The sequence below is a fragment of the Rhineura floridana genome, chromosome 15, assembly GCF_030035675.1.
Source record: "Rhineura floridana isolate rRhiFlo1 chromosome 15, rRhiFlo1.hap2, whole genome shotgun sequence".
NCBI classification, from domain to species: domain Eukaryota; kingdom Metazoa; phylum Chordata; class Lepidosauria; order Squamata; family Rhineuridae; genus Rhineura; species Rhineura floridana.
The window spans coordinates 4769071-4782517 of record NC_084494.1 but is presented as its reverse complement, the minus strand read 5'-3'; the positions used below and the strand labels follow the sequence as shown (position 1 = coordinate 4782517).

General features: G+C 47.5%; 1 protein-coding gene across 18 annotated transcripts in view; it reads right to left on the bottom strand.

Moving 5' to 3' along the window:
• MACF1 (microtubule actin crosslinking factor 1) overlaps positions 1 to 13447 on the bottom strand; it is a 383383-nt gene that overhangs the window by 41509 nt on the left and 328427 nt on the right. For all 18 annotated transcript variants that reach the window (XM_061597825.1, XM_061597831.1, XM_061597827.1 and 15 more), the window contains 3 exons: positions 12411 to 12518; positions 11347 to 11565; positions 3470 to 3673 (listed from right to left, as the gene is read on the bottom strand). In XM_061597825.1, the coding sequence (XP_061453809.1) occupies positions 3470 to 3673; positions 11347 to 11565; positions 12411 to 12518 (531 nt within the window). The remainder of the gene's footprint in view (positions 1 to 3469; positions 3674 to 11346; positions 11566 to 12410; positions 12519 to 13447) is intronic.

The window sequence follows — 13447 nt, the reverse complement described above, 5'->3', positions numbered from 1 at the left end:
TAGAAATTGACTGAAATTTACTAAAACAATAAAAATGTCAGTTTCACTCCAGATATTGTTTCTTGTCCCCTCCCCACTTAAAAGGTTGTTTTGGGGGCTATTCTAACTCCGTGACGCAGAGTGGTAAGCGGTGGTAACGCAGCCGACGCTCTAATCACGGCCGGAGTTCGATTCCAACGAAAGGAGGAAGTCGAATCTCCCGTAAAAGGGGTGGAGGTCCACTCAGCCTTCCATCCATCCGTGGTCGGTAAAATGCATACCCGGCATATGCTGGGGGGTAAAGAAAGGCCGGGGAAGGAACTGGCAATCCCACCCCATATATACGGTCTGCCTAGTAAACGTCGCAAGACGTCACCCTAAGAGTTGGAAACGACTCACACTATAAGTGCAGGGACACCTTTACCTTTACTAACTTGAAGCTTTCATGCCGCTCACCAAGTAAAAGCAACTTCTACATAGATTTGAAGATTTTGGTCAACACAGCTATTTCAAAATTTATCTATATGGATGTGATTTCTGCAGTCATGTGGATTCCTTGCTTTGTTTCACAATCCAGAAATCTTTTAGAAGAAAAACTTCCCATGTAAAGGATCTGTCAGGATACTGGCATGCTGCCCGCTCCAAAAATGACATGCACAGGGATCTTAAGGTTTGGCTCCGTAAAAAGCATCCTCTTACTCAACCCTAATTAAAGTTGTTCTTACAGAATCCAAATCTATTCTGAGCAAAAAGACGAGCAATCCTTTGGCATCCCACAGAGGAATAATTGGCAGAAGCGTTTATAGACAAGAGGCTTTTCCATCAGTGCTGACTGCAGTGGCACTGAGTGAAAGAGAGATTCCCAAAGGAAATCTATCTCACACTCACCAGGTCCTCCTTAGGAAAGCCACTGTACCCTTAAACTCTGCCTGCCCCTGTGCCCCTCAGCAATATGGGCATAAAACTGGCCTACATCACAAGGCCGTTGTAAGGATTATAGAGAATGCTCTAAACCTTTGAAAGAAGGGCTAAAAATCACCGTAATCAGATGCATGAAACAGCAGTGTGTATATAGGGCAACCTTCCCAAGCCTGGTGCCCTCCACATGTTCCGTATTACAACTCCCATCAGCCCCAGAGAGCACAACCTCCTCATCTCATGTCACAAACTGCTTGTTCCAAAAGCAGCTTGCCACGTGGCATGGCCCAGCATGGCAAAGAAGTTGCTGTTTGAGAACAAAGAGGCCCATCTGAAAGTGAGTCATACAGTTCTTTGGATCCTGGCCATTCACTGCATCACTCTTCTTTCAAACGACAGCTCACCAAAGAGCGATCCACAATTAGTTTAGATGGATTAGTGGTGATGGGCATGTGTGAGAGGTGAGACATACTATATGCTTCCTCTGAGAACATATTTATGTAGAGAGAGGGACAAAGATCCACCTACAAAGCTACAACGATTCTGCTTCAGGTGAAACACCAGCTGAAAGACATTAGGCCGAGAGGAAACCTTTGCCAACTGCCACCCTTTCTAAAGTGTAATGCTTTCAACCAGGATTCAGATCCACTGCGGGGTTTTTTGCCTAAATCTGCAAGGAGCTTTCTGGTTCTCCAAAAAGAGGGGAGGTCACCATCACCACCCCTTAGGGGTCAACTGTTTAATGTTTTGATGCACTTTGGTAAGAATTCACACTGAGGAGCTTCGTTCCTACTGAATCTGAGAAGTTTTTCAGCTTCAGAAAAAAAAAAAAGTATTTCACACTTCAAAAACCCAGCTGTACTTCCAGACAAATACAGAAACCATTACGTGTGCAAGAAACCATTTTGCAAAGAAAAGGAGCGAGATTCCTAGTCAATGAAGATATCCCCTTCTTGCTAAGGCAGAGGTAGGAGGGTTGTAATGTGATGAGGGGGAGGGATTCTTACCTCTCCAATCTGTCATGGTGTGGTGCAGTCAACACAACAATGAAATGTGAAGAGCACGCAAGGAAGACGGTAACGGGCACCGAAACACACAACAGGGAACACATTCCACAATGGGAGGGGGTGATGAGACGGGGTGGGGGGATGGGGAGGAGGAAAAACTCAGAGTTAATATGAGCATAAACCAGAAAGGGGGGGATATTTTTAAAGATATATTTTAAACAGATGTGACAAAGAAGAAAACCTGGGCTAGTGTAACAATATTAACAGTGGTTAAAGTTCTACCAACTAACTTCCAAAAAGCATACAAGACAGGTGGAGTGGAGGGTGAGGAGGAGTTTGAAAAGAAGTGACCATATGTGTCTGTGCAATTCCTTGCTTAAAATAACATGGCACAAAAAAAAGGAAAATGACAATAGTAAAGGGGTTTGTGGCTTACAGAAATCCTTTGCCTAACTTAAGATATAATTTCCTTGTGCACTGAAATCCCCGCCCCCCCTACTCCCATCGTGAGAGATAATGGGTTCAACTCCCCTAAGCAAAGGAGCTCTGCCCCCTGGGACCTGAAGAGCAATACCCACAGGGAAGGAATATAAGGGCCACCCCCAACCGCACCTTACAGCTGCTCACTTCAGGAAGGAACCTTCAACTGATATCAAAGGAAGGCTTTGTCCCAGGCCAAGAGCAGTGCCAGGGAGGGTGGAGTTTTGTTGGGTTCGTGGAACAGGAGGAAAAAGTTGCACCTTCATACTTGCTGCAGTCTTGGTCCTGATCCCCTCTCCAACTGGGCTAATTATACTTTTAAAAAGTTTTAAGTGGTGTGGATCTAGACCACGATTGTCCTATTCTGTCAGCAGCTCTCCAAATGTCTCCTGGGTGTGTGCACATGCCTGGTGGTGAGAATTCCAGCTCTGGGAGCCCACAAACTGACGCAAAAATCATGTCTCCTTTGAGCCAAACCTTCCACATCTACATAAAAAAAGCCCTTGTGCAGCAAGACCCTAAAAAGCAACCCATCAGATTTGAATAGACAGCCCTGCCTCCAGCCCCATTTCTGCTTCTCTCAACGAAGGAGCTGGGAGGAGTTTTCCTCTCACTTGCCAGACTAGGAGAATGTGGCTGCCTTGTTGGGAAAGGACTGCAGCTCAGTAGCAGAGCATGAAACCCTGGAGGGCTGTTTCAGTCGGTGTAGACCAGCCTTTCCCAACTAGTGGGCCACCAGAAGTTGTTGGACCACAACTCCCATCAGCCTCAGCCAGCATTGCCAATGGTCAGGAAAGATGGGAATTGTGGTCCATCAGCATCTGGTGGCCCACTAGTTGGGAAAGGCTGGTGTAGACAATACACTAGATAGATCAATGGTCTGGCTCTCTATAAGGAATCTTCCTATGTTGGCTGTGGAATCGGTAAGTCTAATGCATTTCTGGGAACTGATTTTTCAAAAATGTGAGGGGAGATAAATATATCCCCCTCTTCTTTTAAAGTTCCCCTATAAATGATACATGCAGGTTGCATTGAACTTTTGAAGGATGGACCTATAGGTTTTCACAAGCAACAGTATTACAAACCTGGGTTGACTGTGAGACAGCCTCATCGAGCGCCAGAGCCCGCTGGCGGACCTCCTCTTTAATCCGGGAATACATGGCTTCCGCCATCAAGTACTTCTCCTGCACCATCTCCCCTTCTTCTGGGTTTAGCTCCTTCAGCTGTGGCCCAATTTTCAGCAGCTTATCAATGTGGGGTTTGTGTTCAGCAATCGACTCCCTCAGTTGCTGCAAAGTGAAGAATTGCCATGAGGCTCAAGAATAACGCTTCCTCTTCACAACACTTCTTAACCACTTCACAACACTGTGATCCCAAGTTCACAAATCAAACAAAAAAGTAGATTCTGCACTTAAACCAGCCACGTTTACTGGCTCCAAAAGCTGAAGTGTTTAATCAACAAAATGTTGCAAGATGCAGAGACCAAAATTACCTCAGACAAGAATTATCTAAACCAGCCTGCCCTAGCCTGGTGCCCTCCAAAGGTTTTGGACTGCCATTCCCACTGATCTGAGAGCCAGTGTGGCATAGTGGTTAAGGTGTTGGACTATGACCCGGGAGACCAGGGTTCGAATCCCCACACAGCCATGAAGCTCACAGGGTGACCGTGGGCCAGTCACTGCCTCTCAGCCTCAGAGGAAGGCAATGGTAAACCTCTCCAGAGCTTGGAAAAGTTACTTTTTTTGAACTACAACTCCCATCAACCCCAGCCAGCATGGCCACTGGATTGGGCTGATGGGAGTTGTAGTACAAAAAAGTAACTTTTCCAAGCTCTGCTGTTTACCATGAAAACCCTATTCATAGGGTCGCCATAAGTTGGGATCGACTTGAAGGTAGTCCATTTCCTTTCCTTTTCTCATTGATCCGAGCCAGCATGGCCATTTTGGGATACAACTCCCATCAGTCCCAGGCAGCGCATGCTGTACGCCAAAACATCTGGAGGGCATCAGATCCAAGCAAAATTGAAAGAAAGTCTGGAAACATAGTAGGTTCATGATTTCCATTGCACAGATCTCTTATCTCTAAATGATTCAGCAATCACGTACACCTTTTTAAGCAATAATATGAGGGCATCATAACGTTCTCTTTACTGGCTGGGAGGAGGGGGTCCAAAGAGGGATGCAGGGGCAAATGTTGCTGTCTTGCCAAAATTCTCTCAGGGATTTGGGATACAAGACCCTCACCTTCCAAACCCATCACTAATCCTCTTTTCTCACCCCTTTTGCAAACCTCCATCCCACAACCCCCTTGCTACTCCAGGTGATTGGTGCCAATTTCCAAACATTCTGCTCACTAACTGCCCTTAGCTTGCTAATGCCAACTTGTAAACCCCCCCCCCCAAAGAAGGGCCCATGGAATACACTTCCAGTCCACTGGCGTAGCTCAACTCCCCTGAAGCAAGAATTTTCATGTTCCCTTTACTTGAGGCTTGCACTCTTTCACACAACCACACCACTAAAGGGGCCCACAATTTTAAAGCCACAAACATTCAGGCCAGCCCGTCACACTATGGGTTTCTGCAGCAATTTTTTGGGGGAGAGGGGCAAAAACACCGAAAGGGGGAGCAGTCTAGTTTCTCACACGCAAAAAAGAGAAGACTAGTGCCTGCACTTTTTGCCTTATATCTCAGGTTCTACAAATGCTAGAAGGGACAGTTTGGCCTTACTGTAAACCATATTTCTTCATGGATGACAAGAGGTCTCCAAGTGTAGCTCTCCCTACAGCTCAGAGACAGGAAAGGCTTCAGCAGACGTTTGAGCTCTTCCCCTCCTGCTGAGGCTCAGTTTAATTTCTTGGAAAGCTTCGGATTCAGCCTCAGTTTAAATTCAGACATGAAAACATAGGAAAAAGCATCCAAACTTGATAGTAACTAAGTGTATCGGTAACATGGTCTATTGACCAACAACAAATGAGACAGAAAAGTCATGGCACTCATTGTCTTCGTCCCCTTCACCAGAGGCAACTCTGCAAGGGTAGGCCTTGGAGACCTCTTGTCATCCATGAAGAAATGCAGTTTACGGTAAGGACAAACTGTCCCTTCTCTCATGGATGACAGAGGTCTCCAAGTGGGACGTACTAAAGCTGCAGCCCTAGGGTGGGACAGACGCCAGCAGGACTTGTTGTAGAACCCTGTGGCCAAATGAAGCCTCCGCCGAGGGATACAAATCAATTTTGTGGTGTTTGGTAAAAGTGTTAGGAGTGGACCATGCTGCTGCTCGGCAGATATCTGCTAATGGAGCATTCGTGGAAAAAGCTGCCGAAGTTGCAGCAGACCTGGTAGAGCATGCTGTGACATGTAAAGGATATGGCAGGTGTAGTGCCACTTAGGCTAGTGAGATGCAAGCCTTAATCTAGCGTGCCAGTGTTGCGGAAAACACTTGTTTTCCCATAGAGGCTGGATGGAAAGAAGCAAATAGTGATTCCGATTGTCTGAAAGACTTGGTTCTGCTAATATATACCTTTAATGCATGCCTAACGTCTAAGGAGTGCCATGCCTTCTCCTTGGGGTGAGAAGGGTGAGGACAGAATAAAGGCAAGATCAACTGCTGTTGTCTATGAAACAACGTGTTCACCTTAGGAATGAAGGCTGGATTCATACGTAGGACCACTCTGTCTTTATAAAAGCAACATAGGTACTTTTGAATGGATAACGTGTGGAATTCTGACACCCTGCGTGCCGATGCAATGGCAACCAAGAAAGCTGTTTTAAGCGACATAACTCTCAAAGGAACACAACTTAATGGCTCAAAGGGAGGTCTCTGTAGGACAGACAGAACTGTATGCAAACTCCAGGTGGGAAAGCGATGAACAACTGGTGGACTAATACTCCCCTGAGAAAGCGCTTCAACCATGGATGCATCGCTAGAGAATCAGACACCTTGTCTTGTAAGACGGATGATAAAGCTGACACCTGCTTCTTCAACATGTTAGGATGTATGCCCTTCTGAAGACCTTCTTGCAGAAACAACAGAACGTCAGATACTCCAGCCAATATGGGAACGACTCCTTTTTTATTGCACCAAGAACAGAACGCCGCCCATGTTGCCTGATAACTTTGAATGGTCGATGGGCGCCTTGCAGCTAGGATGGTCGTTACTGCCGCTGCCAGAATGCCAGAGTTCAACAGTTGCAGGCGCTCAATTTCCAGGTGGTTAGTTGAAGCCACTGGGGATCTGGATGAATCAGAGGACCCTGCTGGAGCAGGTCTGGGTGTGACGGAAGATGAAGTGGTGGTGATAGGGCCAACTGAATGATGTCTGGAAACCATGGACGTTGTGGCCAATAGGGGGCTACTAACACCACCCTGGCCCTCTCTAACTGAATTTTCTTGATCACTGGATAGGAGTGGTGTCGGAGGAAAGGCATAGTGCAGGCCCTTCGGCCAAGGAACTGCTAGGGCATCCAATTGTTCCACCCCGTGAGACTGGTAGTGAGAGTAAAAACGTCACTTCTGGTGATTTTCCTCTGAGGCAAACAGGTCTATGCTGAACGTCCCAAACGTTGTCTGAAGAGAATTGAAAACCTCTCTGTTAAGAGCGCACCTCCCGGGAACAGGTGCTGTTGACTCAGCCAGTCAGCTGTCACATTCAATTGACCCTGGATATACTCCGCTCTGATTGAGGAAAGGTGCTGCTCCGCCCAGAAGAGCATGACCATTGTTTCCCTGTGCAGTGCCAGTGACCAAGTGCCCCCTTGTTTGTTCAAGTGGGCCTGGGTTGTAGTGTTGTTGGTGTGAATCAGAACATCTGGAAACCTGAGGGAGTGGTAAAACTGCCGAAGAGCCAGATGCGACTCTCTCTGTGACCACGTGCCCTGGACATATCGGCCCTGGCAGTGAGTTCCCCAACCTTTGAGACTCGCATCAGTGGTGATGAGTGAGAGAGGTGGATCGTACAGAGGGATGACCCTCCGCAGATACGTCTCTGATGTCCACCAAAACAGAGAAGTCCTAACACGTCCGGGGGATCAGTACAGAGCGGTGCCTGCAGAGTGCAATGTTGCTTTGGTACTGGAGGAGCAGCCATTGCAGCCCAAGGAGTAATTCCTATGGCATAGGCAATCATGCCCAACAATTTTGCCAATTTAATGACATCTGACGTCACGCAAGCCAACAACGTCGCCATGGCTTTGATTTTGTGAACACTCTCTGGTGAGAGAGAGATGGACTGACAAACAGTGTCCAGCCATGCCCCCAAGTGTTGCAACTGTAGTGAAGGAATGAACTGGCTCTTCAAAATGTTCACCAAGAAGCCATGGTCTTTTAGATGCGCCAACGTGATCTGGATGTCCTCCTGCACCTGATGAAGGAACTTGGACCAAAACAGGAGATCGTCCAGATAAGGATATATGTGCAGACCCTGCATCCGAAGACTGGCCACCAACACTGCTATGACTTTGGTGAAGACTCTTGGAGCTGACGCCAGACCGAAAGGTAAGGCTTTGAACTGGTAATGGTCTCCATTGTAATAAAAACATAGCAGACGCCGGTGTGCTGGAAGAACTGGAATATGAAGGTATGTTTCCTTCAAGTCTATTGATGCTAGGAAATCTTGGGGCTGAAGAGCCTCCTTGATGGACGTTAGTGTCTCCATCCTGAACTTCCGCTGGGTAACAAAACGGTTGAGATATCTGAGGTTGAGTACCATGCCATGTTCCATCTTTCTTCGCCACCAAGAAGAAGACTGAGTAAAGCCCAGTGAAAGACTCATTGGAAGGAACTTCCTCTACTGCAGAGATGTCTAGCAGATGACGAATCTTGCTGGAAACTGCTTGTTGCTTCACTGCAGAACCGGACACGGGAGAAGGAAGGAACATGGCAGGTGAATACTCTGACAGCTCTATTCTGTATCTGTTGTTGACGATATTAAGTACCCACTTGTCCTGAGTGGTCCCCTGCCAGCGGTGGGAAAAATGGCTGTGTCTTCCCCCTACCGTTGGAAGCTGTACAGAGTCAGAAATATATTTGGTTCTGGTGTCCCTGCCTTCCTTGAGAGTAAGAACCCCTGGGAACAGTCGCTTGTTGAGACCGTTGCTGAAATTGAGATCTGTTCCAGAAGAAACGGCTGCTTCTGAAGTCTCTTCCTCGACCCACAAGCCTGGAACTGTGAAAGGAGTGAATCACCTGAGGCAAAGAGAAAGGACGTCTGAATGAACGTCTATCTTCCCGTCTCTGGGATATGGCTGTAAACAGTCCAGAGAGCTTTGGCTATGGGGCAGTATATAAATGTAATAAATAAATGGCATCATCTTCTTTCTTGTCCTTTGTCTCCACCAGAATGTCCTTCAGCGCTGCTTCCCCAAACAGCTTAGCTCCAGAGAAAGGAATAGAAGCTAGATTTGCACACAATGACACGTCCACCTCCCAGTGGTTCAACCGTCTGCAAGTGACTGTTGCTGCTGCCATAGCTCTGCGGGAGAACTGGACAGAATCCATGGTCGCATCCACTATGAATGACAGGGACCTGGAAACTTTCAGCAAAGATTTTCTTACCCTAGCCGGATCTTGATCCGCGTTATCTAACAGGTCTTCAATCCACAGTAGTGACGCCCTTGCGAAAACCAAAGCTGCTACAGAAGCCCAAATTGAGAGGGCATTAGCGTCATCCAAACATTTAAGGGCAGTATCTGACCTGCGCTCATTTGGATCTTTCAGTTGTGGGTCTCCATCATGTGGCAGAAGCGCACGGGAAAGCAGGGCAGAGATGGGGCCATCCACTGCCGGGGTCTGGCGCTGCTCCATGACATCTGTATCTAGGACATAAAACTTATTGGCTATGTGAATACCCTTCCTACACTGCAGCGGAGAATCCCACTCTCATTTCATTACAGCCTTGAATGGAGCAGGTAACGGAATGCACCTGCCTGATGTCTTAAGGACTGGTAATACCAGAGCACTTTGAAAGACCAGCTCCTGCTGCTGTTGCTGCTGCACAGGAGATAAATCCACAGCAGCTATCACTTTAGCAGATAAGGGAGGGAAATACACATCCAAAATACTCTAGTTGACACTACCTCATCCATGCCGGAACCATCACTCCACTCTCCCTCATCTAGCACCGTATCTCCCTCAGCCTCACGCTGTGAGTTAAAGTCATGAGATGGTCGGTGTCTGGAGCCTAAAGCTGAGGAGTGCCCCCTGGCAACTGCAAAATGACTCGGGGAAAGCAAACTATCCTGCTGCTGCCCCCTTGAGTGTCTTTTTAAGAGAGGGGGATCTAAATTTGTAGTGTCCTGTGGAGGAGGTAACATACGCATTGGGGCCCCTCCCGCAGATAATTCATTAGCCGAAGCTCCCATCATAGCCTCCCTTAAATGTTGGAGAACTGCGGGTGAAAACAGGTCAGGCCACAGCACTTGGGGCGGATGCTGTTGCAGCAGAATTCCTGACACATGCTGTCGCTCTGAGACAGAAGGGAGGAGGCTAAAATTATGCAACCCATCTGCCCCCGCCACATACTGCTGCTCCATTTGGCTCTACTGGACTTGCAGTGAAACCCCTGCGCCCTCTTCATTTGAAGACAGTGGCTCAAGACATGTAGCGTCAATATGAGTTAGATAAGGCGGCTCAGAATAATGCATTTGCTGTGCTAACGGCAGGGCGCTCACGCATGAGGCTGCGGGCAGTACAGAATATTGCATTTGCCGTGCCAGTGGCAGAGCAGAAACGCCAGGTGCAGCACTTTGGGCACGCTGTGAGTAATCGGGTGGTAGCAGTCCGCTGCCCTGTAAAGTGGCGGGGGCTGTATCACCCCTTTGCACTGAAATTGCAGGTCTTACAGCTTTGCCCTGATCCAAAATGGCAGGTGCCCTGCTTTCAGCCTCCAAAATGGCGGGTGCTCTCATTCCAGCATCCACAATGGTGGGATCTCTCATTCCAGCATCCAAAATGGCAGACGTCCTCACCCCACTACCAAAAATGGCACCCGTTGCCGCTGCCGGCCTCCTAGAGCCTGGAGCTGCCTCTCCGCTTGCAGCTACTGCCGCTGTTTCCCGCAACCCCTCAGGCGAAGGGACCACCTCCGTGGCCTCCCTACGTGGGAATACTTCCATACCAGGGTCACGTCTACTGCCAGAGCTGGATGAAGTGCCCTCCTCAGGGTCATTAGTAATCGGAGGCAGGTTTCTATTCAAAATGGCGGGAAGTTGCAAGGAGTGGGATCTGAACACGTCACCGGCCGAGTACTGCTCAAATTTTTTAGCTTGCTTTCTCTTGGAATGCTGTCTTAACGCTGTGTTTCTCCACTACGAAATAGCAGTTCCGTCTGAGAAAATAAGCTCAGACAAAGAGACAGCTGATCAGAAAAGGCAGAACTGATCATAGCTGAAACACCGTTAGACAGCATTGAGAGAAAGACCGTTAGGCAGTGTGACAGAAGGAAAGTTTAACAAATAAACTAACAGACTTTTTTTTTTTTAAAGGAAAGAAAATGGTAGTAGGGAAAAAAAACAACCAAAGTGCTTTGAAGAAAGAACAGACAAACTGACAGGTAAGACACTCAGATGCCAAGGGCTTGAAAAGAGGAAGAATTTTCCCGGAAGGCACTCAGTAACATAATGGGAGGACAGAGGAGGAGAAAAACCATAAAATATACCAGAAAGGTACACACAAAAAAAATACAATCTCAGTGAGGAGAATAGAGGAACCAGACAAGATGTTCTCCGAGCTGACAGGAAACTAAAATTGAGCCTCAGCAGGAGGGGAGGAGCTTAAACGTCTGCTAAAGCATTTCCTGTCTCTGAGCTGTAGGGGGAGCTACAATACCCACTTGGAGACCCCTGTCATCCATGAGAGAAGCTTGCTTTTTTTGAAAAAATGAAAGCCGGGGATCTGGAGATTATAGTTCATCGGGGGGCAGCGCTACCACCCGTCCAGACACCCATGCTTCACACACACACTTCTTACCCTCATGTCTTCTTGTTGCAGCTTGAGGTGCTCGTGGTCGACTGCTGGAGGGGGCAACTGTCCAATCAGCACCTGTGTCTCTTCAAGCCAAGGACTGAGCTCTTCGTAGGTCTCCCAGAACTGGTTGACTAAGACCTGGGCACGCTCCAAGCGGGCATAGCGCTCCGAATTGAGGTGGCTGACATCATCGTACTGCTTCAGAAGACACTCTGTCTTCTCCTGTAGGAAGACCAGAGCGTAAAGTTCAAGGGCCGGCACAAGTGTTAAGAGATCTGCCAGGAAGCTGCCAAATGCTTGTTTTCACAACCAGACCAGTGAATGTACCCCATTCTGCATTCATTTTCTCATATGGATGAATTATGTTCCAGTCTGGGTTTGATTTTTTTGCCTTGGACCATTTAAACAGCTGTTGCCACCACCAAGCAAGCATGCATCACTTGGTACTATGTTTTTGGATATAATATTCTTTAGGAGGGTGAATGGTCCAACCAGACAGCTGTCTGGTTCAAATAATACAATGGGTGCATGGAAGAGACGGTCAATTGTACTCTTCTATTTATTTATTACTTTTACATCCCACCTTTCCAGTCTAGGAACTGAAGATGGTATACATGGCTCTCCACCTCCCATTTATCCTCACAACAACCCTGTGAGGTAGGTTAGGCTCAAAGACAATGAGTGGCCCAAGGTCACCCACTAAGCTTTCTTGGCCGAGTCTCCCAGGGTCTAGCCCAATATACTAACCACTAGATCAAGTTGCCTCCTGCTTTGTTGTAACTAGAGATTTCCACCTACCTGGGTATACATGGTACAACTTGCAGTAACTTCTCTGGGTTAAGCACCAACAACAAACCTGGTCAGCCCAGGGACAGGACTACTGAAAACATGCACCAGTTCAATTTGACCAGCCTCTGACTTAGACTCTCCCTGTGGACCTTTCTTGTATTTTACTACAGCAGCCTTTGCCAAGCTGGCGCCCTGTGGATGCACTGTTGGCTGCTGGGAGTTGTAGTCCAAAACATCTGGGGGGCACCAAGTTGGTGAAGTCTGTACCATAGATTTACCTGCAGCATGGCTTTCTGTTCTTCTCCACAGGTCCCAAAGATCTCGTTCCTCTGGTTGAGCAGCTCATCCACAGAATCTTTGTGTCGGATGATGTCAATGGAGAAAGCCTGAAAGGTTGAACATGGACAACAGCAAGCAAGATTATTTCTAGAAAAGGAAAGTGTGATGAGTGTTGGAGCAAGTGCTCTGCATTCACACTGCAACATCATTCTTGACCAGATTGTAGCCATCTTGCCCGCACCAATTCACTTATCCAGGTCATTGGTTCAAGCCTGTCTAGCTCTCACCATCTAGCAGTATTTGAACTAGCCTTCCCCATCCAGGTGCCCTCCGGATGTTGTTGGACTACAAGTCCCATCATCCCTGTCCATTGGGTGTGCTGGCTGAGGCTGATGGGAGCTCTTGTCCAAAAACATCTGTAGGGCACCTGGATGGGGAAGGCAGGCTTAAATTTATACCCCACCTTTCCACACTAGTTAGACAACTAACAAATAAGACAAATTTATAAAACAGGCTGGTAAAAACAGATCAAGAAAACAGCCAGGTTAAAATAACAACAGCAGAAGCAGCTGTAATATTGTCCAGACCCTACATCTGTTCAAGCTAGCTGGAGTCCAGAGGCAGCCCCTCCCAAAGAAACATCCTCATTCAACTCCCTTGCCCACCATGCCTCACAACTGAGATGGCTGGGATTTTGTTCCAAACTATCCAGGGTTGTGATGCCTGCTGTCATCCTTATCTGTGTAGAGATCTAAACCATTGAGTTAGTTCTAGACTAAACTAGTCATGTTTTAGACCCATTGAAATTAACAGGCCTTAAGATAGTAATGAGCCTACGGCCATACTACCCTGAACACATCTGATCTCGGAAGCTAAGCAAGGTCAGGCCTGGTTAGTACTTGGAATGGGAGACAGCCTGGAAATACTGGGTACCGTAGGCTTAGAGGAAGGCAATGATAAACCACCTCTGAATACGTCTTACCATGAAAACCAACTCGTTGTTTTAACTATGATGACTTTAGCCTATTGTGAGTCA